General features: G+C 44.8%; 1 protein-coding gene across 1 annotated transcript in view; it reads left to right on the top strand.

Annotated features, from left to right (window-relative positions):
- The window catches only part of LOC101518722 (histone-arginine methyltransferase CARM1-like), a 108,841-nt gene that overhangs the window by 13,626 nt on the left and 74,261 nt on the right, over positions 1 to 20,954 (top strand). The window contains exon 3 of the mRNA XM_058657307.1: positions 19,898 to 20,004. Within this exon, the coding sequence (XP_058513290.1) occupies positions 19,898 to 20,004 (107 nt within the window). The remainder of the gene's footprint in view (positions 1 to 19,897; positions 20,005 to 20,954) is intronic.

Genomic DNA, 20,954 nt, shown 5'->3' on the forward strand with positions numbered 1-20,954 from the left:
CTTACTGTCCCAGGAGAAATGGTACCTAGTATTAACACCTGTATGCCCTTTGCTTCATCCTTCGGTTATTTCCAAATACCTTAACTTTTGGATGTGCCAAAAGTACTTGCGCCTTATAACTTGACTTATTGTGGGAAAAAGGTTTCAACAGGAATAAATATTGAAGTTTACTCTTTAAGATGTTGCCAGCATTGTGGTGAGGCTTTGGGGAGATTGGCGTCGACTTGCAGCCCTGTGGATGGAGGTGACAGCCTGTGTAGAAGGCACTTTGGTAACGGAATTGAAAAATCTGTATATCTTAAAGCATTTGAGATTTTTACTCGAAATGCAGGGAGAAACAGGAAGAGAGAGAGGTGGTATGGGGGAGCGCTCTCCCATCTGCTGCTGTCCTCCCCAAACACCCACAGCTGCAGAAGCTGAGTCAAGTTGAACCTAGGAAGCAAGAACTCAGCCTTGGTCTTCCATGTTGGTGGAAAGGACCCTTGTATGATCCATCACCTGCTGTTTCCTCGGGTAAGCATCCGCAGGAACAGAGAATCGAGATTGGTACAGTGACACAAGCTCATTCAGCCTGATGCAGGTGTTCTCAAGTAGCATCTTCATCCTGCTTCACTCAACTCTACACATCTTTGGATCTTACATGTAGAAATTCAGCCTAGGAGGATAGTCATAAGTGAGGGCAAAATAACATTGAAGAAGATAACACTATAAAATCTTTGCTTTGTAAAAACAAAATTTCTGAAAACAACCAGTACGCTCATTTTTATGCTTTGAATAATTTGGAATACCCTACAACTGTTTTTTTTTTAAATACTAGTCTCTTTGTGAACTTATAAAGAAGAACATCTAGTTAATTAAAAAATGTACTGGGGTCATCTCATGCTATGTACCATTCAGTGGTGAAAATGGGTATTCAGAGAAAGAGTTCTGTGGCCTGAATGACTGGCATCCAATATGGTTACTAATTCGTGTCCCAGCTACTTCACTTCCCATTCAGCTTCCTGCCTGAGCAAAGCAGCAAAAGATGATCTAAGCGATACTTTCTTCCAGTACAGGAGCATGGAAGGTTATTTTCTTTTTTGTTTTTAAAGTGTTTTCTGTATCTCAATGTTTTGTAATTATCATTGTAGAGATCTCTCAAAATTCTTGGTGAATTTATCCCAAATTCTTGGTAAATTGAAATTTTCAATAGCTGTGAAATTTTCAGTAGTGGTCGACGGAATCATCTTCAGGCTTTCCTCAATGGTAGCATCGTTCATGGGCACCAATGCTATCATGTGCTGTCGTTTTACATTCTGAAACTTCCCCAAAGTCACACAAGTTCCAATGATCTCTTAGTGGAGTCTTCTGATTCCCATCTGGATAGGATCCTGTTATCTGCAAGCAAGAACAGTTTGACTTCTCCCTCCCCGGTTTACATTACGTTGATGTCCTTTTCTTGCCTAATGGCTCTGGCTAAAGCTTCCCAGAACTACACTGAGTTAGTAACATGAGAGTGAACGCCCTGGGCTGCTCTGGCATCTCCAAGAGCATGTTTCCATCTCCTCCTCCTCCCACCCCACCTCAATCAGTATAATGCTGATTGTGGGTTTTCCATTCACTGCCTTGGTTACTGTTGTGGGATGTGCCTTCCATGTGTGATTTGCTTGAGGTTTTTATTGTGAAAGAGTGTTTCGCCAAACACTTTGTCTGCATCTGTTGAGGTAATCATATGATTTTTATTCTTGCATTTGTTGCTATAATGTATCACATTCATGGTTTGTATGTTGAACCATCACTGCATACGAGACATGAATCCCACCAGCTCTGGGTGGATGGTCTTTTTGGTGTGTTGTTGGATTCAGTGAGCTGGTGTTTTGTTAAGCATTTTTGCCTCTGTTTGTGAGGAATAATGGTTTACAATTCTTTCTTTGCTGTATCTTTTTCTGGTTTTAGAATTAACGTGATACTGGCCTCACAGAAGTTACTGAGTCCTGTGTTATTGCCACATAAGTGACCTTCTAACTCACTTACCTTATTTTTATTACAGAAACTTCCCTATTGTGCCCTGGGTAAGATGGCGATGCACCCAGACCCATGTGATTCATGATGTCTCGGGATGTTTCATTATATCCCAGATCCACTCATCATGTAGGAAACATCACTGTGCTATATTAAAACTGACTCGTAGAAAAACATTTACTGGTTTACCTGCCAGATTCCCTGACCAAAGTTATTTCTCTTTTCCTTTGAAGTTGGGCATAGATGGGTGGCTTTCTTTGGCCAGTGAAAGTGAGCAATAGAGAAGTGTCATTTCAAGGTTTAGAAGCCATGAAAGGAGTCTCCGTGCTCTAGTGTCCTGGCACCCCGTGATCCCTGCCAGTTTCTGGAATGGGTCCTGGATAAGGTTTATAGGAAAAGCCCTGTGGTACCTGTGACTGATTCATGGCATACAAGAGATTTGTGGATTGTGCCTTATGCAGCATACAACTCTGTGTCCTGCCTGGGCCACTGCAGCGTGTTCACCTGCTTATGCAGTGCTACGCCAGTGCACCAGCAAGCAAGCCACTTGATCACCCAGGACACTGCAGCAGATCTTCAGGGCAGGTGCCTTCCAGATGAGGGAAGAGTTTAGTGCTGTGCGTGTATAACCCATCCAATTCCAAGCAACAAAGTGGATAACACAATGCCATCTGCCAGCTCAAATTATTTTTGTCATCACAAATTAGAAATTCTGTTTTCATGTTCACCAGAGAACTATCTTCGTACTGATTGGCTTCAGGCAACTTTAAAAATTTTTTTTTCCTTCATAATGCACCAACATAAAAATGAAAAAAAAAGCTAATATTTAGCAATCATTATCATTCAGGAATTCTGCCAAGTGTCTTTTCAACACAGGCTCCTTCATTTTCCCTATGAAAGTGATGGGGTTAGTGCTGTAAGCATCCTTGGTTTACGATGAAGCAATTGACGATCTGTGTGGTTCCAGGGCCAGACTCCAGCCTCTCCATGAAAAAGAACACCCACATTTTTGCCCAGGCTTCCTCAAGACTTTGGGTTTGGTCCACTTGGGTATGATCAGTGCATCATTTTTTACTGCTGTCTAGCCTGCTTACCCATCTTAGTTACCATGATTTTCATCAGACAAACCAATGCCATGAAGGTGCTAAAGACACAAGATCGGTGAGACCTACTTCTTTCCCTGCTGGAACTTACACACTGGATGAACCGGCAGCCCATAAACATGTGATATGAGCCACAAATGGAAGCCACCTGTGTCCGGATTTTTAATAAGCCAGTGGAGGTGAATTCATGGCAGCAGTGTATGTCATAGAGCCTAGTAAATCTGGAACATGATTATTTAAACATGAAACCAATATAAAACTATTAATGAGACATTTTAACATGCATTTCCTTTTGTGCTGCATTTTTGAAATCAGCTACATTTATCTTTTATAGGACACATGGATTGGAGCCAGGGGCTTGTCAAGTGTTCCATTGTCACATATGTGACTGACGCAGCAGGAAAGATCAGTGCATGGCTTGGTTATTTCAAGGTCATTGGGAAAGCGAGGAGGTGGAGTGTCCATGGAGCACTGTAGGAGAACTGCCAAGGAACCCTAAACCCACCCTGGAGCTCCACGCAGGCTTCCCCGGGGAAGATACTGGCTAGGCAAATGGAGAAGGGCACCCAGTCATGAGGGACCTTCTACAAGAAGCCAAGGAATGTGGATATTTACTCAACCCCTTTTCAGCATCCTTTAATTGGCACTAGATCATCTGGGAGCAGCAGAAGCCTTCAGGCCAAGACTGAAAGGTGCCACCCCATTCATTGTCTGCACTAACAAATGTCTTTGATTATCAGGGGTGATCGTTCAAATCTGCACCTCCAAGTCTTGAATATAAAACATGGTGTCTTAAGTTGCTGGGTCGGATTTCTCTGGATTTTCTTTATCAGGGACGGATGCGTATAGGACCAGTGCCTTTTTATCCGTTTGTTGTTTTCAGCTTCTTAATGCCTGGAAGGTGAATATAAAGACTAGAGCTGCAGCAGTCACGTGGTACCACGAGGCTCCCAGAACATGAGAAATTTGTGATAGGCACAGCAGTGGGAAGGGATCTGTGGTGCCTGTGAGTGTGTGACTCTGAAACTCCTGCACCAACCCTGAATTGCCGAATTTTGCACTTGTCTTATGTCAAAGAAAAGCAAATTGCTGAAATTGTTGAAGCTGCTATGGGTACTGTTCCGTTGGCTGTTACTATGCAAGGGCAAATCATATCTCCTATACAGTGACTAAACAGTGTCGAGCCTGCTAACCGGTTCATTCTGTTAGTTCCAAGGAGCTTGCCAGGAAGCCACAAAACTCAGTGAGCGTATGACAATCACAGGGGGTACAGGTGTTTGAGGCAAATCAGAAACCTGGGGCGCTAGCCTCAATATGCCGTTTTGTTCTCCAAGGATGCAGTTCCTGCTGTCACCTCCCTGCTTTGACTGTACATTTTTGGAGTAACTGTTAATGCTGAGCAGCATCCCATATGATGGCTGATTCTTCTCCCAGCTGCTCTAGTTCTGATACAGCTCCCTATGAATGGAACTAGGAAAAGCAGTCGACAGTGGTCCAAGTGATTAGACCCCTGCCATCCGTGTGGGAGACCTGGATGCAGTTCCTGGGTCCTGGCCATTGTGGTCATCTGGGAAGTGAGACAGTGACCAGTGGATGGAAGATCTCCATCTCTCTTGCTCTCTCTCCCTTCCTCTCTCTTTTAGTGATTCTGTCTTTCAAATAAACAAGTAAATCTTAACAAAACATGGGGGCAAGCAGGTAAGCATCTCATCTTTCCTAAATCTCGTGCCCCAGAGATGGGGTCTCACCTTCATTGTGTCCTTGAACTCCTTCCCATGAGCTGACTTGGAAGGGGCTGAGAGAAGAAGAAATCAAACCATCTTCATCCTTGCGCCTGCTGAACTGTGCAGGCTATTGGGTCTCCTTCCCTCTCTTTCTTCCTCCCTCCCTCCCTCCTTCCCTCTCCCATTTTCCTTCTCTCCCTCTCTTCCTCCTGTTTGCCTCCTGCTACCTGGCACTGCTCAGTTAGCATCTCCAGCGGATGGTGTGGATGCTCTAATCTCTGGATGTTTCAATTTGCAGACTGCTCTAAAAAAAAAGCCTGTGTAGGAGAGAAAGTTGCTGATCCCAGGGTACATGCAGTGTTGGCACCTGCAGAACCTAGCTGACCCCAAGACCCAGGACTTGCAAGTTGGCCAATCAATCAGTGGCTTATTGAGCATTCTTATTGACCTTCAGAGCTACCTGCAGTTCTGCCAACCAATGCCCTGAGCCAACTGCCTGCCTCACTGGTTCCAGATGTAGCTAAGCCAAAGCTGCTGAGGTAACCTGGCCCTCGCCATGTGAGTTTGTTTGGCCCTGTGTGCCAATGTCTGCACAGCTGGGCAAAGCCGTATCACTTTGTTTTTAAATACTAAAATTTGAGTTTTATCTATCATTAAAAGTTATTTTCACCTCCATTTTTTAAGAGAAAAGTTGTATTCCTTTCTTTCCAGGAGTGACACACAAAGAGAGGGACCGAGTAAATGAGAAAGAAAGAGGTGTTTGAGATCTTTCATATACTGGCTCACTCACCAAATGACAACAGCCAGGTCTGGGCCGGGTCATAACCAGGAGACAGGAACTCCATTGGAGTCTTGCCTCTGAGTGGTAGAGGCACAAGTACCCGTGGGCCATCTTCCACTGATTTCCAAGGTGCATTTGCAGGGAGCTAAGTCAGAAGTGGAACAGCCAGGATTTGAACCAGCAACGATATGATGCGGATGTCAACAGGCAGTTTAACCCACTAGACCACAGTGCTGCCCTCCTCTTTTTTTTTTTTTTTTTTGACTATGAAAGAACATAACTCGTCTTAGGAGCAGGTATAAGACTCCAAAGAAGTGGCTCATATTACATATAGAGTACCTGGGTTTGATGCTCAGCTCTGTATACTGACTACAGCTTCGTGCAGATCCTAACCCTGAATCGCATAATTGGGTTGCAGCTACCTACAGTGGAGACTTTGCTTCAGTCCCTGGCTTCCTGCTCAGACCATTCTCAGTCATTACAGGAAGTCAGGAAGTCAACCCACAGGTTCCGGGAGCATTTTCCCTTAGCTCCCACTCCACCTTTTTACCCTCACTCCATCTCTGTTTCTCATTCTGCCTCTCAAAACTCTTCTTAGTACATAAGCTCTCCAGAATCAGTCCGGGAGCTTCATATAGGTTACTAACCATAGTTGACCAACTTCTGAACTAGCAACAGAGTGATTAAAAATGCAGTTTTGGGTGCTGCGACCATCAACTGTTTCACCTTGCAAGCTTAGCTTTACTCCTTTCTAAAAGGATAGTTCCGGTGCCTGCTGGCAAGTGCTACCAGTGGAGTCGGTGAGACAAATGGTATGATGTGCCCTGTGAGGGTCACTGTGGGACATGGGATGGACCAGTTGCTACAGGCGAGCTGAAACACAAGCCCGACACAGCTGCTCTTTCCAGGAGCTTGGGGTCTAGTTGGGGGAAGGAGGGTGCCTTTGTGCTTCAATAGCTGTCATGCATGGCAGGTGATCTTGGCCACCAGAGAGGCCCAGCAGTGACAGTCTGTCATCTCGCTCTTTGCGGGACGGCTGCCTGGAGAGTTGGAGGACCCAGAGTGTTTGATCACAGAGAACAGGGGACCACACGGGAGTGCGCCAGGGATGCCAATGCTTATGCATCCCCCACAGCAGAGGACTGTGCTGTGGCATTTGAAGTCTGACTTCACAGTAGCCAAAGCTTTCAGCGCTTCTTTGCTCACAAGCAGCTACAGATGGAGGGTTTCCAGATGTCTCTTTGTAGGACCATTCCATGGAGCTTAGGGAGGACAGCACCTTGTCCTGGGTGGATTTCCGTTGAATGGGAGGCAGTCTCATCAGATGTAATGAACTAAGCCACTGGCCAATGGGGTGGAAAGTGTGGTGATTGATGCTTTCATGTATTTGCATAATTGTCACTTCCACTTTTAAAATGTGCTTCACCTTTCCCTATCTGCATAAGATGATTTGCATGGCCCACTGTGGCCACCAGTTAAATCATAACTCTGTTCATCACCTGAGGACCCTCTGGACTGTTGTGTTTAATTGCAGGTCTCTGAAACACAGCCATTTAAGGCCAGAAATAAAAGGATGACGTTGGAGATTGTGGGAATGTCTCTGTGGCTTTGGTAACATAGTCTTCTAAATGTTTGTATGTCTGTAGTGAGCATGTGCATCAGAGGGTATGCTTCTGCATTGAAAATAGTACGTAGTGATGTTCAGATATGAAGAACTCGTCCCACCTGCAAAGCCCATTGATGAATTCCTTAGTGCCAGGCCTGTCCTGTGCAGCGCGTTTGTTAGCATTTCCTGAATCTGCACCAACCAGGCCTCCTTGTGTGTCCCGTGCTGCTCACACCCTGTACTGCTCTGTGCCCTGCTGACCCAGCAGGTGTATTGTAAAGGCAGCTGAGCCTGCTCCGTGCCTTCCACAGCAGTGACTCAAGCTCCAGCTTGTCAAGTCACAAGCTCTCTTTTTTCCTGCTTTCACAAACCCTTCGGGAGTCTCATTTTCACATGCTTACAGTTCCCTTTTCTTCCATCCACTCTTTGATCTGCCCTCTACAGTAAAGGCAGGAAGGGTTTCTGAGGTTATTCTAGAATATTGAAGTATCGGAAGAATTTCTGAGTTGGGGACAACATGAAACACCTGTCCGGGGCTGCTGTGTAGTGTATTCTAGTAATTCCCTTTGGAGTCGGTGTGCATGTTGTCAGCTGCGATTGGATGCTGCGCAGCCTGTGTGTCCTGGTCCAACCCTCGGGGCTCATTGAAGGCTGTAGTTTATATTCTGTAAGTTACTGGCTTCTAGACTGTTCCATTGTCTCTTGTTCTTCTGATGAACAAGCCAGAACTCTTTTTGTAACCTTAATGAAATTGGATGAAAATACCCATCAAGTCGTCTCCGCTGTGCATTAGCAGAACCAAAGCTCAAAGCAAAAAGCAAATCGTTAGCATTGCCAACAAACCCCTTCTGGAAAAATGAAGAAAAAAAGAAAAAAAAGCCCACAGGCTGCACAAGGTGACCAACCTCACATTTAACCTCAGATCTTCCAGTGACCTTTCTGTTTAGCTTTAATCCTGTCTGTCAGCCCATGTGCAGCTCGGCTCCTCCACATGGGAATGCCAGGCCACGCCCTACTTGCACACTGACTCCAAACCTCCCTGCTGGAAAGCCGTTCCTCGCTCTTCCCCTATTCTGGTCCAAATGCCTCCTCTTACCTTTGGCTCACAGTTTGCCTCCTCTAGGCAGCCTTCCCTGATGGAATGCACAGTGTTCTGTTTCCTCGGATCTTTGCATAGAAATGACTCCACACCATCTGCGTGTGATAGCACGGCTTTATGTGTCAGTCTTTCTCTTATCACATCATGCTCGAGGGTGGAAGGCGCATTTCTAATTTTGTTTGAGCACTCCTCCAGAGTCCCCATCCCTGTGCCCAGCGCACAGCGGGAGATCAATAAATCCTTTCCCTCCTAGGAAGCTGACTCACTGCCAGAGCTCTGGCCCCTTGGCACAGATTGTTCTGAGGCATACAGCCTTCCAAGAAAAACTGCGCTCTTGGCTCCCTTCCATCATCCTGGTATGAATTTCAATGCTAGTCCTTCAAAGGAAAAATTCCAAGAACCATCCTGCCCTTGGGTGATTGTGAAGGCTATGGAAGCCTAGGTGGGAAGAGCCCCTGGGACCATGTGGATAAGATTCACACCTATGTCTTTTCACTTCTATTTAGCAAAGTAAGACAGAATTCTCAGCGTCCGCTAACCCTTAGAACTCGCTATATGACATGCATGTGTGCATAATGGATGTCTGAATATATATATATATATCCATTTCTTCATCACCCTAGGACACAGGTATTATCATACTCATTTTGCAAAAGCACTAAATAGAAATACAAAAGCAGCCCATAGACATACAATTTGCCAAAAGTAAGAACCAGCCTCAGCACTCTGTACTTCGGTTCTGCACCTGTTGGAATTGATTCAGGTCCCTGCTCGTGTGTGTGTATGTGTCTCCATGGGTACACAGCACAGGAACATGCTTCCTCTTGCTCTACTATGATTAAGTATAACACTGAATAATTGGTAGAGAATTTGACAACTAATGAGACCTCATCTGGATGATTAGCTTTGTGCGTGTGTGTGTGTGTGTACACTTTGGGCACAACTTTGTCAGCCTAGAAGAGTAGGTAACTCATTTTCATAGAAGGAAGGAGATATTGCGCACTGGCACACACAGAAACCTTTCCCTGTCAGGGTTCTGTTCAGACTTGAGATAAAAAGCGTTTCTCTGCCCAACCAGCCTTGGCCAGAGCTGAGACCAGTTTCCTGTTCAGGTTACATGGATTTAGGGCATCTTCATGACACCGTGGCTCGTTGTCCTCTCTGCTGACTCCAAGGAAGAGCATACTGCTGTGGGATGATGCCCTAGGTTGGTATTGCCATGTCTGCCAGCCTGGCCGATTCAACTTGGACACATTGGTCTGCCTTGCTCCTCCTGTGTGGTGCAGACTGTAGTTAATCCTAAGCATGGTGGATTGCATTGGGTGACGCTGTAGATGAGACGCTGCTGCATACAGCCTGAGCAGTGTGTGTGCAGGCGTTCAACCTCCCCCGAGACTGACAGCAGGAGGTGTCTCCCTTCTCCCTCTTGATTGTTCTTTTGTGTCGCTCTCCCCTCGTGTTCCTGTCCCCAAGCCGCCGCCTCTTCACTTTGGTTTCTGGGCAGCTGCCACTGTGAAGACAGTGCAGCGCCCATCTGCTTTCAGCATATGGGACTAAGGCTGTTGGTTCCAAAGGCGTCTTGTTTGCTGTACAGGGTGGGGTAGGTTATTTTGTGGAAAGGCAGACAGCAAACTGCAGAGTGATTTCATGTCATTATGAAGTCTTCATGAAGCATCGATGGACCCAGCTGGCCGGGCTTTCTGACCATCCATCCACTTGTGCCTCCACATCTACGTCTTTCCATTTCTGTCATGAAGAATGTGAACTTGTTCACACATCTATATAATAAAATATAAATAAAATGGCAGAACAGGGAAAATATAGAAAACACAGAAGGCTGAGGCCAAAAGGAAAGAAAAACACAAATACTCACACAAGAGGCCCCGTAAATATTACTGCCAGCCCGTGGTTTTGGCTCTGAGCATCCTGTCACCCCAGCAAAATGGGAAAGCAGGGTCAATTTCTAAGGCCTCCAAAGTCTACAAAGAGTGAAGCAATGGTAGGTGAATACAATATGTCCAACAAAGCTTCTCTTGAACTTTGTTTCTGAAGAAAATTTTCCATGCGGCTTCCCCGTAGGACTAGGAACATGCCTTCACACCAGAGTATGGGAGGACTCGGCATTCATTTAAGAACATCATTTGCTAAAGTATTATCAATCCTATGCTCATTCTGTAACCCAGTGCCACTTGGAACTGATGGGTAATCCACATGTATAAAGAATTTCTGCAGGTAGTATTTTTATAATTATGATACAGTTCCATAGACCCGGGGACTTCCCTTATCCTCTCCCCAAGTCCCCACCCCTCAGTGAGTTCCTCTATATTACTACTATAGCACGGTTCTCCATAAACAGTCGTATGTCCATCATTACAGCAGGGACGATGGCAGAGTCAAGCATCCCATTTTCAAGATACAGTTAACAGTTTCGTTGGGAGTCCATCTTTGATCTGGAAATAGATGCATACTGTATTGTATCCTCACATCCGGCTATGATAGTCTCCATTACACAGGTACCATACATCCCCTTACATGAAAAGCCACAATACAAAATCAACAACAGGAAGAAAAACAAATTTACAATGCCATGAAGTTAACTAACATGCTGCTAGATATGATAGTTTCCATCACACAGTTACTATGCATCCCCTTAAATGAAAAGCCGCAGAATCAAAGCAACAGGAAGGAAAAAGAAATTAACACCATGAAGTTAAATAACATGCCACTGAATGACTAATGCGTCACTGAAGAAATGAAAAACAAAATCACGAGCCTGCTTAAAGAAAAGGATGCTACTGTACGATCTGAGTCATTGAAGAATTTAATCAGGAATAAAGTGTTTTTGACGAGGTGAAACTAAAAAAATTGAGGTAGTTTCCTCTGATCTTTGTTGGTGAGATGTGTCTCCTGCAGGCAACAAATTGATGGGTTTTGTTTTTTAATCCAGTCTACTAATCTGTGACATCTGATGAGTTTAAGCCATTTACATTCAGGGTTAATATGAATGTGTGGTAATTTGGTCATGTCATTTTAGCAATGGGTTGTTCACTGAGTCTTCTGTTACTGAGCTAGGATGTACTTTGCTTTTGCCTTTGGTTTTGGGAGGCGCTATTCCTCTTCTCTTTCAAGAGAACATCTTTAAGTATCCTTTGTAGGGCAGGTTTAGAAGAGGCATATTCTTTTAAATTACTGTGGAAAAATTTTATTTCATTTTCAAAGACAAAGGAAACCTTTGCTAGGCATGTTATCCTAGGCTGACAATATTTTTCTTTTAGAATTCGGAGCATGTTGCTCCATTCTCTTCTGGCCTGTAGTTTCTTGCGTGAGGTCTCCTGTGAGTTTAATTGGCATTCCTTTATTTGTCAATTGATTTTTGTCATGTGCACATTTAAGGGTCTTTCCTTATGTTTGAAGAGAGCCTGATTATCATGTGTCTTGGTGAAGATTTGAAAATCACTTTTGTTCAACCCTTCCGGGAGTTCCGTGTCCTTCCTGGATGTTGTTTCCCAATTCTTCCTCCAGATTCAATAAATTTTCCCTTATTTCATTGAATATATTTTTAAACCCAGCTTCTCTTCCTCACTTTCTGGTACTCCCATAGCTCTTATATTTGGCTTTTTAATAACGTCTTTCAATTCCTGAATCTCTTTTTTTTAGCTTGACCCAGTCTGTGTTTTGTTTGTTTCCCCCTGGTGACAGGAAGTATCTTTCAATTCTGAGATTCTTTCTTCTGCATGGCTCATTCAATTTTGGAGATTCTCCACTGTATTTTATATTCATTCTGCTGTATTCTTCATTTCCATTGTGCCATATTCCTTGAATTTCTTGAATGCCTGCTTTACATGCTTCAGGTTGTTGACAGGAAACTTTATAACAAGTGTTTTGAATTCTGTATCCCCCATTTTCTCGATGTCTTCCCCAGTTAAATGTGAGGTTGGCAAAAGGTTTTGCTCCTTTGCAGGAGGGTCTGCAGTAATATTCATTGTGCCACTATCTCTTTTGCTCTTGGTCATTGTTATCAGATTCCTCTGATTATCAGATTCTTCTCCGTGGGGCAGGTTTCTAAGCTCTGTTACCCACAGGTCTACAGTTCAGTTTTGCCTATTGTGGTTGGTACATGGCTCTTTGTTTACAGCTACTTGTGTCACTCCCTCTAATGATTTCCAGATCTGGGTTCTTATGTTCGACTTCCACCAGGGTCTTTGTAGCCCCAGCTCTTGGCTCACCACTCTCTACCTGCTCTGGTACCAATGCTGAGGCTGCCCCATTGTCTGTACAATGTTTCTCCTACTTCCAATTCAAGCAGTTCCCAGAATTAGGGAGACATCAGTAGTCCTATATAGCTAGGTTGTTGGTCATACTGATCTTGCTGGAACCTGTTCGCCATTAGGTCTGACGGCCACACAGACCTATTTTGACCCATACGATGCCAAAGTTGGTATTTTTTGATGTGGGACCAGTACAGTGCACTGAGCTCAGGGAGTTGTCATGAAACTTAGCACATGAGCAGCTCACTGTTGTCCCTGCAGTCTTACATTCTTTGCCACACTGTAAGAAATGGCGCCTGATGTGCCACTACTAGAGTTCTTGATCTGCTGGCCATCAGTTCTGAGGGCTATCTGGACCTATCTTGGGGGAAACTTGTAGGATGCCACTTTGTTACAGTTCACTGAGCCAGAAATGAATTCACTCCCAGCTCAGTGCATGCACAGTCCTGCCCCATAAGCCCTTGCCTCCTTAAATTGGTGCCAAATTATTCAGTTCTGGGAGGCTGACTGGGCTGTGAAATCCACCCTGTTCCCACACCACTTGTCTGGGATCTGCTGCTCTGTCTCTGTTCCTGGTCAAATCAAACAGACCAGTAGGACAGGCAGTTCTTTGTCTGGGTTCACCTCCTGAGCGCCTCTGGTGAAAGTTTGTTCCCACCTGGTTGGTGGCGTAGTTCCAGCTGCCATTGCAACTCAAATCTCCACTCAGTGAACGTTGCTGCGATATCTGCTCACTGCAACACCACACTGTGGTGTCTGCTGCTTTCCTGTGTCTGTCAGTCACCAGGGTCCCCTCTGCTGCTGTTCTGTCCTCTCCTATTTCCTTGAATGTGCCCTCTGCTTCACACTGGCAAATATTTCTCCATCTGTTTAAACATGTTCTTACCCTATTCCACCATCTTGATTCTTCCAGTGATTTTTCTTTGTGAGTAGAAAAATATCCACCTTTCAAGTACAGATTAGCTTCTTCATTCCTGTGCTTTGTGACAAGGGTAAAATTTCTCAAATGAGCTTACAACTATTTTCTTCTCTTTGACTTATGGGCACTGTATAAAAAGAAAGCCCAGACAGAGTTTTACAGCTACCTGGTATGAGAAGTTGTCAGCTAACGTAAGAGATTTGCCTGTGCGTTATGTAATGAAGGTAGATGCTACTGTCTCAATTTTCAAAATGTTGTGTTGGATCATAGTCATGCTTCCCCCAAGCTGTATCTTCTGGGAGTATAGGTAGCATTGCCTTATCAATCATAAAACAGAACTATTGATTTTGCTCATGCAGTACTGCCTGAAAGACTGTTTAGCTGGAATCAACTTGGAAATGATCATGTGTGCCACCTGTTAGATGTCTCCCTGTGCCATCGCACTGGCTGGCAGGCTCGCAGAGATTCTCAGAAAATAAGAGCTAATTCAACAATAGCTCATGCTGTCACAGAAATAAATGAATCCCTCTGTGGGCATATGTGAAGTGCACCACAAGGGACATTCTGGCCTCACTTAGGGCAGTGAAGTCTTTTTTCTTTTTGATGATGTTTACATAGTGGATCAGGGTAGAAAGGGTGGAGGACCAGGGGAAAATGGGTGAAACCATTGTTTCTGAAGAAGCCACAGCCAACCAGCCTCCCAACCTCCAACTGCTTCAGCAACCAGGGATGGGAAACAGCCACCTGAAATCATCCCAGGGTCCCTGATGTAGAGCATGCTGCAAGGGTTCTTACATGGTTTCGATAGTTCTGAAATGCTATCGATTTCGCTGATCCATAGATGAGGAAATCCTTCCAAAGTCCATTGGCTGACTTGGTTCACCTTAGAAACTGCAGTCACCCAGGTATTTGCTGTCAACACTTGGCTGGGGGTAATTCTGGCTCTTGCACTCACCAGTGGGAACCACACTCCAGCCAGGGTGTCTCCTTAGCTCCCCAGCCAGCTCTTTTTTCCAGGCACAGATCTTGTGCATGCCAGTGGTTGGTCTTACCCAGTTTGGCACAGCCCACCCCCTGTCTTGGCCTTTACCATTAGATGCTACAACCTGGCCTGTCCCAACCTGCTTCCAGTTCCAATTCTTGCTGGTGGTGTTACAACCCTGCTCTGACTTTGTGCTCCCATCCCTGGTTCATGCAAACCGGCAGGTGTGATCGCCTGGGCCAGGCATGACTTGCACTCCAGCCTGGTTCTGCATTTGCCAGTGTAAGATTTGGCTTGACCTTGCCCAGTCCACCTCCCTCTAGAACCAACCCATGCACTGGCCAATGGGTGGAGCTACCTTGCCCAGCCTGATCAATACCCAGGCCTGAATCACATGCTTACCAGTGGAAGCTATGGCCCACCAGGAGAGTTTCCCAATTTCTCCCACCAGGCCTTCTCCCAGATCTTACATGTGTCATTGGGTGCTAGGACCTTACCTGGCTTTCCTCCCTCCACCTTCCTCCCCGCATCCTGGCCTTTGTGTGAGCTGGTGAATGTTGTGGCCTGGCCCATTCCACACTGTATTTTTGCCTGTGTCTGTGGCTGCTATGACCTGGACCATCCTCGCCTGTTTCCAACCCCAGTACCTGTGAGTGTTGGAAGGTTCTGTGATCATGCCTAGCTCAACCTGTCACTACTTCAGTTCCTAAGCAAACCAGTAAAAATTACAGTTCCACAGGGGAGGGCCCACATATCCCCCACAGAATCTGCTGCAGACACGATTCTCACGTGCTGCTTAGTGACATGGCCCAGTCTAACATCACCAGTCCCCCATTCTGACTCTCACGGGCGGTTACTGTGACCTATCCCTGCCAAGTTGGCCCCAGCCCTAGCATCAGTGTGTGCCAGTTTGGTGGTTAGTGATGGTCAGTGACTAGCCCAGCTCAGGTCTGCCATGTGGACTGGCATGTTGGTCTGACCCTTAATGTTCTTCAGCCTCTCTCCTTTAAACCACTCAGTCTCTGTCTCCTTGCTGACCTGCAAGTATGGTGGCCTTGTTCATGGAATTTCCTCAGAAACTATTCCTCACCTGCAACATGCTTCCTTAGTGGTCCTCCCTCCCACACATCCCCTACCCCATTCCCTGGGCAGTGCACAATCCCCGTGCCCAGGAGTGCATGGGTTCCCCAGCCCAGTATTCAGAAGCCCAGTCTTCCAGTGTGATAGTGTGCTGGCCTGGAGCGCTTCCCACCCACCCGTGTCCCAAGCTCCTGGCATGTGTGCTGACCTAGGACCTTGCCCCTCCTCCCATTCAAGTTCCCAGCCATTCAGAGTTCCCCACAACTAATCCTCCTGCACACCATGACAGCGTGTTAACACCTCCAGGCCTCCAGCAGCCCATACCTGCAGCGAGCACAATGGTGGGCAGTGCCCACAGTGGGTGGCACATGCAATTGGAGTTCATTTTCTTTCTTTTTTTTTTGGATTTTAAATAATTGACTTAGATAATTGATTTTGTAGAATACAGTCTCAATCATAAAAATATATGAATCTGAGATGGTCTTTTCTGTAATAGTTTAAAGCACGATGACAGAAATGGGTAGAATTGCAAATGAGATTGATGTACCTATAGGACTGAGCAAAACATGGTGGTCAACTGCTTTTGGATCCCAGCCTTACCAGTGGTTTCCGAAACAGGTCTTAGTGTCTGCAGCTTAGGTTTAACATTTTAGCAGTACAAAGTTGGTGAATTGGCAGCAGCGCAATTCTAGAATGGCAGAGGATCGGTCTGAATGGGTGAGAGGATGGGCCTGCTGAAGCAGAAATACAGAGTGAGAAAGAAGGATAAAGGAGAGAAGGGAGGAAGGGAGGGGAGGGGAGAGGAGGGGATAGGGAGAGGAGAGAGGAAGGAAGGGGAGGGGAAGAGGATCTGAGAAGGGAGAGGAGGGGAGAGGATAGGAGTTGGAGTTCCTGTTACCATTATCCTTTGCTGAGTTCTCCATCGCTTGCCAACAGAAGAGTGTTCATTATTGTTGGAAACATGTTTTTGTTGTGATTCAGTCCAAGACTGACCTTCGATTTGTATGACTGGGGGAGAAATCCCACAGTGTCCGATCACATGCACTAGAAAGCCCACAAGGATTAGGGTCCTGGGTCGGTATTTAAATCACCAATGTGCTTTTCTTGTCTTCACAAATAGTGGAGTTTGCTGTTTTATAATGTTACCTACCTGCTGGCTTTCTCAGTAATTATTTAATTGGTTGCAAGGATATGCATACAGTTTATCTCTCACCTGAAAAGCCCAATAGTTTTTGGGTAAGATTATTGACCATTAGAAATCTTAATCTCTCTCTCTCTCTCTCTCTCTCTCTCTCTCTCTCTCTCTCTCTCTCTCTCTCTCACACACACACACACACACACACACACACACACACACATACACACACACAACTCATTGATAGCACCGTAAAACAGTTTCTTATTTAAGCAAAAATATTTTGTTTTTTTATCCAAAAGTATGAATTTTGTTGCCAATTATAAGAATCTGAAAGAACAAGTCCAAATAATATATTTCATTTCTGTGAATACTGTTTTCAAAGAATTTGATTTGACCATTGTTTTCTAGAAATGTTCACAAGTTCTTTTTAAAGAGGAAACAACAGCACTGGAATAAGGGAATCAACTTGAACTTCAGCAAAGTGGTCCATTTTTCTAATCGGTCAATGTATGCAAGGACAGAGAGCTGTCTTACAATGATGCTGTTTATTTGAGGCACTCAGGGGATCCTGCTTCATGTCCAGATCTTTTGGTTGCTTTCCAAAGTAAAGTGCTTCTGTGAGTTTGGGGAGGATCCATCCTCATGTAGAATTCCACTGAGCCCAGAGTCCTCTGCATACATACATGTTTAGGGTATTTTCACTTTTCTGTCCCACTGCAGTACTTGCCATCTGAGGTTTGCTATCTTTGGAAAAACACACGCAATACCTCTGTAAAGGAAATTGCTTCAAAGGAAGCTTGCATTTACTTACATTTTGGTATTGGAACGGAGGAGAATCAGGAACTATTGTACACAATTACTAGGTTTCTGTTCAGTAAAACAGAACAAAGCCAGCGTTATTTACAAGTTCATACAGAGAATAGAGTTTAAGTTAAAATGAATGATGCATCAGTGGTTATTGGTTTCTGCCAGTGAGTTGAATTAATGATCATCAGTTAACATTTTTTTTCTTTAGTTTGAGTCCAAATTGCTAAGTTTGTACACCTCTAATTAGAGGAAAACAATGAGGAACAAACACCTGGTTTGCTAATCTGACAATTTGGAAGAGCTGAGCTGCTCAGAAGGTGGGGATGGAAATTATCCAAAAAAAGGAGGCATCAGAGTGGCGAGGGGTGGGAAGAAGAGGGAAAGAGGAACAGAGAAAAGGAGGAAGGAGGATATTCCCATCCATTCATTTGTGCAGGCACTCCGTGACATGAGGTGGGTCCTCAGGGTATACCTGGGTGTAAAGGGGGAATACGTTCTAGTTCCCTCATGCAGATGTTTTTTAAAATTTTTTTAAAGATTCATTTTTATTGGAAAGTGAGATATACAGGGAGGAGGAGAGACAGAGAGGAAGATCTTACATCTGCTGATTCACTCCCCAAATGGCCACAATGGCTGGAGCTGAGCCTTTCCGAAGCCAGGAGCCTCTTCTGGGTCTCCCATTCAGGTGCAGGGTTCTGAGGCCTTGGGCTGGCCTCGACTGTCCTCCCAGTCCACAAGCAGGGAGTTGGAATGGGAAGTGGGGTCACTGTGATTAGAACCGCTGCCCATGTAGGATTCTGGCATGTGCTAGGTGGGGACTTTAGCCGCTAGGCTAATAACATGCTGGGCTTCATATTGATATTTTTACTTTATGTTCTATGGGGCCAATTAGAAAAGCAAACAATGACTAGACAAAATGGCATTTACTTTATAGTGCATGGCATGAAGAACTACTAGTGGGCTGGCATAGAGAAGATATCACACTCACGTAGAGCTGTTGCCATCACACACCATCCTGCTCAAATGAGCCCACTTCTCCGGCTCTGATCAGACACAGGATATGGGGAGATGGGCAATCAGTGCCATCGCCCTTATCCATTTTGCAAGGGGGAAACAGCCAGACACGAAACCTGTTGAAGAATTGAGTGAGGCAGGTGAGGAGTATTTCTTTATTCTTTTTATACTGGTTGCAGAAAAATAGGTATCTTTTTCCTCCACTGGGTAACCAGGAATAAACAACTTCATTTGGCTAACTCAGGCAGATGGCCTAGACAGAACTAGCTTAGGTTTTTGGTGAAGTACTCTGGGTAGTTCAGAAGTGAAGGCACAGCAATGTAGAACTTGACATGTTCTTCTGGAAAAACTTCCACTCATGCTGTCAGTCGTGTGTATTTTCTGCTGTGATTTGGGGGACATGTGGTCAGAACAGCTGACGTAGTCAGACAGGTACTACCCTTTCCTGGTACAGAAAGATGCTAGAATCCTGGTAAATAAACCCTCCATATGGGAAGCTACAGACAGTATCGATTGTAAATAGCAGCTCTTGAATAGAAGCAGGCAAACAAAAACAGGTCCCTTCCATCTGGTCTTTTCAGAGAACAGGGCATAAAAGAAAAAAAATGATGTGTCAGAGGAGCCTATATTGGTCCAAGGATAACTGGGCACTAAAATTGAAAAAATAATGGTTTGTTAAGATGCAACCTTAAAGTGTCAATGGGAAATGATTGTAGTTACGGTTGTTTCTCACGGAGTTGCCATGTCCTCAGTTTGTGTCTATATGGTATAGAAAATTGTCGGGGTATGGGTGGTGTGGAAAAATACGCTGTAGTGGTTTACCACAGGGAAGCCATTAGCAGTGGTCCTAGCAGGGCAGTCCATTCTGAAAGAGACCTAACCTTTGAAAGGAACTTTTACTCACAGCCTAGGCTCTGATCTAGGCTTTTCGTAGTAATGTGCGAGGTGGTTCTTCCTTGTAAGCTCTCCATGCCTCTTTTAGGCCTGGGCTGTACCCACACTGAAATCACTATTCCAGAAGGGTAGTTCTGTCCGCATATCCTCCAGTGCTCCTACTCTGAGCAGTAGAAAGAGCTTAGAGGCAAATGTACATGAGAATTCCCGAAGTCCAGACCTTGCCTACATCCCATTATACTATCCCACTTGACATTTCTGAATGCAAATACACCTGACAAGTGTGATGAGGATGTCATGCCTCCAAGTGGTACCCATTTCCACCTTGCGATTTCTTCTCAGGCACATTTTCAGGGATGAACGGGCTGTTTGCTTCCTCAAATATTTTCACCATTGGAGTTCCTTTGTTTTTTGCAGAGTGTAACAATGAGGTCTCTGGTTTTCAAAGTGAAAAAATGGATTTTTTTTTTTGTCCTTGCAGAATTCAGTGCATTTGCAAATACCTTGAAAAGATTCCAGAATCAGAAAAAGAAGTGTTCTGTGTTCAGCCAGCGGACAGAAGAAGCATCCGCAACACAATACTTCCAGGTCAGAAATCTGTCCCCTGCTCACATAGGCTTGTTTCAAGGTAATGCTCAGCACGTATGGACAGGAAATAATTGATGTGCTACGGCAGGAGGACTCAGAGGAAGGTTTCCAGAAGATCGGTAACAGTAGCACCTGGATTCAAAATCCCGTGTTTAGGAGCCAGTCATCTCATCAGAGATCTAGCTGTACTCCTGATTCCAGCTTCCTGCTAAAGCGAACCTCAAAAAGCTGCCGATAATGGCCTGAATACTTGGGTCCTTGCCACCCAGGGGTCAGGCTTAGATTTAAATTCTAAGCTCTGTACTTTGGCCTGGCTCAGCCCTGGTCGTTGCAGGTCTTGGGGAAGGATCCAGTAGATCTAAAATGTTGCTATCTTTTTGCCTTATAGATAAATAAATTTTTGAATGAAATATCTATAGGTAGGTAGGTTAGATGATAGATAGATAAAGTCTTACTCTTCAGTGATTCGTGGGTAAACAAGTTGCTGTATTTTTTTTTTTTGAACCTTTGTTTCTTCGAGTGTAATTCTGATTGTTATGAAGCACATAGCTTGGTATCTGGCACACAGAAAGTTCTCTTAAATTGTCGCCATCTCAGTCATGCTATTTACCACTGTCACTGTTCACGAGTTTATGGGCACTGCGCTACCCAACCCAGTTCACCTCTTTGCCCCTCAGAATTAGCACCGTAAATTCTTTCTGGCCAACCACACATTCACCCAGGATCTCTACTCAAATTCTGCTTCCCTCTGAAGGCTGAGGGGCTCATTGTGGCAGGTCTGCAGTTTGTGCCTGACCCCTTTCTCTCTTAACTATGTTATTTTTTTAGAAAGGTTTTAAAGATTTATTTATTTAGTTGGATATCAGAGTTATAGAGGAAGATTCATGGACAGGGGAAGAGAATGAATGAATCAATCTCCCTTCCAGTGGTTCACACCGCTATGGAATTGC

The sequence above is a fragment of the Ochotona princeps genome, chromosome 31 (assembly GCF_030435755.1).
Source record: "Ochotona princeps isolate mOchPri1 chromosome 31, mOchPri1.hap1, whole genome shotgun sequence".
Classification (NCBI taxonomy): Eukaryota; Metazoa; Chordata; class Mammalia; order Lagomorpha; family Ochotonidae; genus Ochotona; species Ochotona princeps.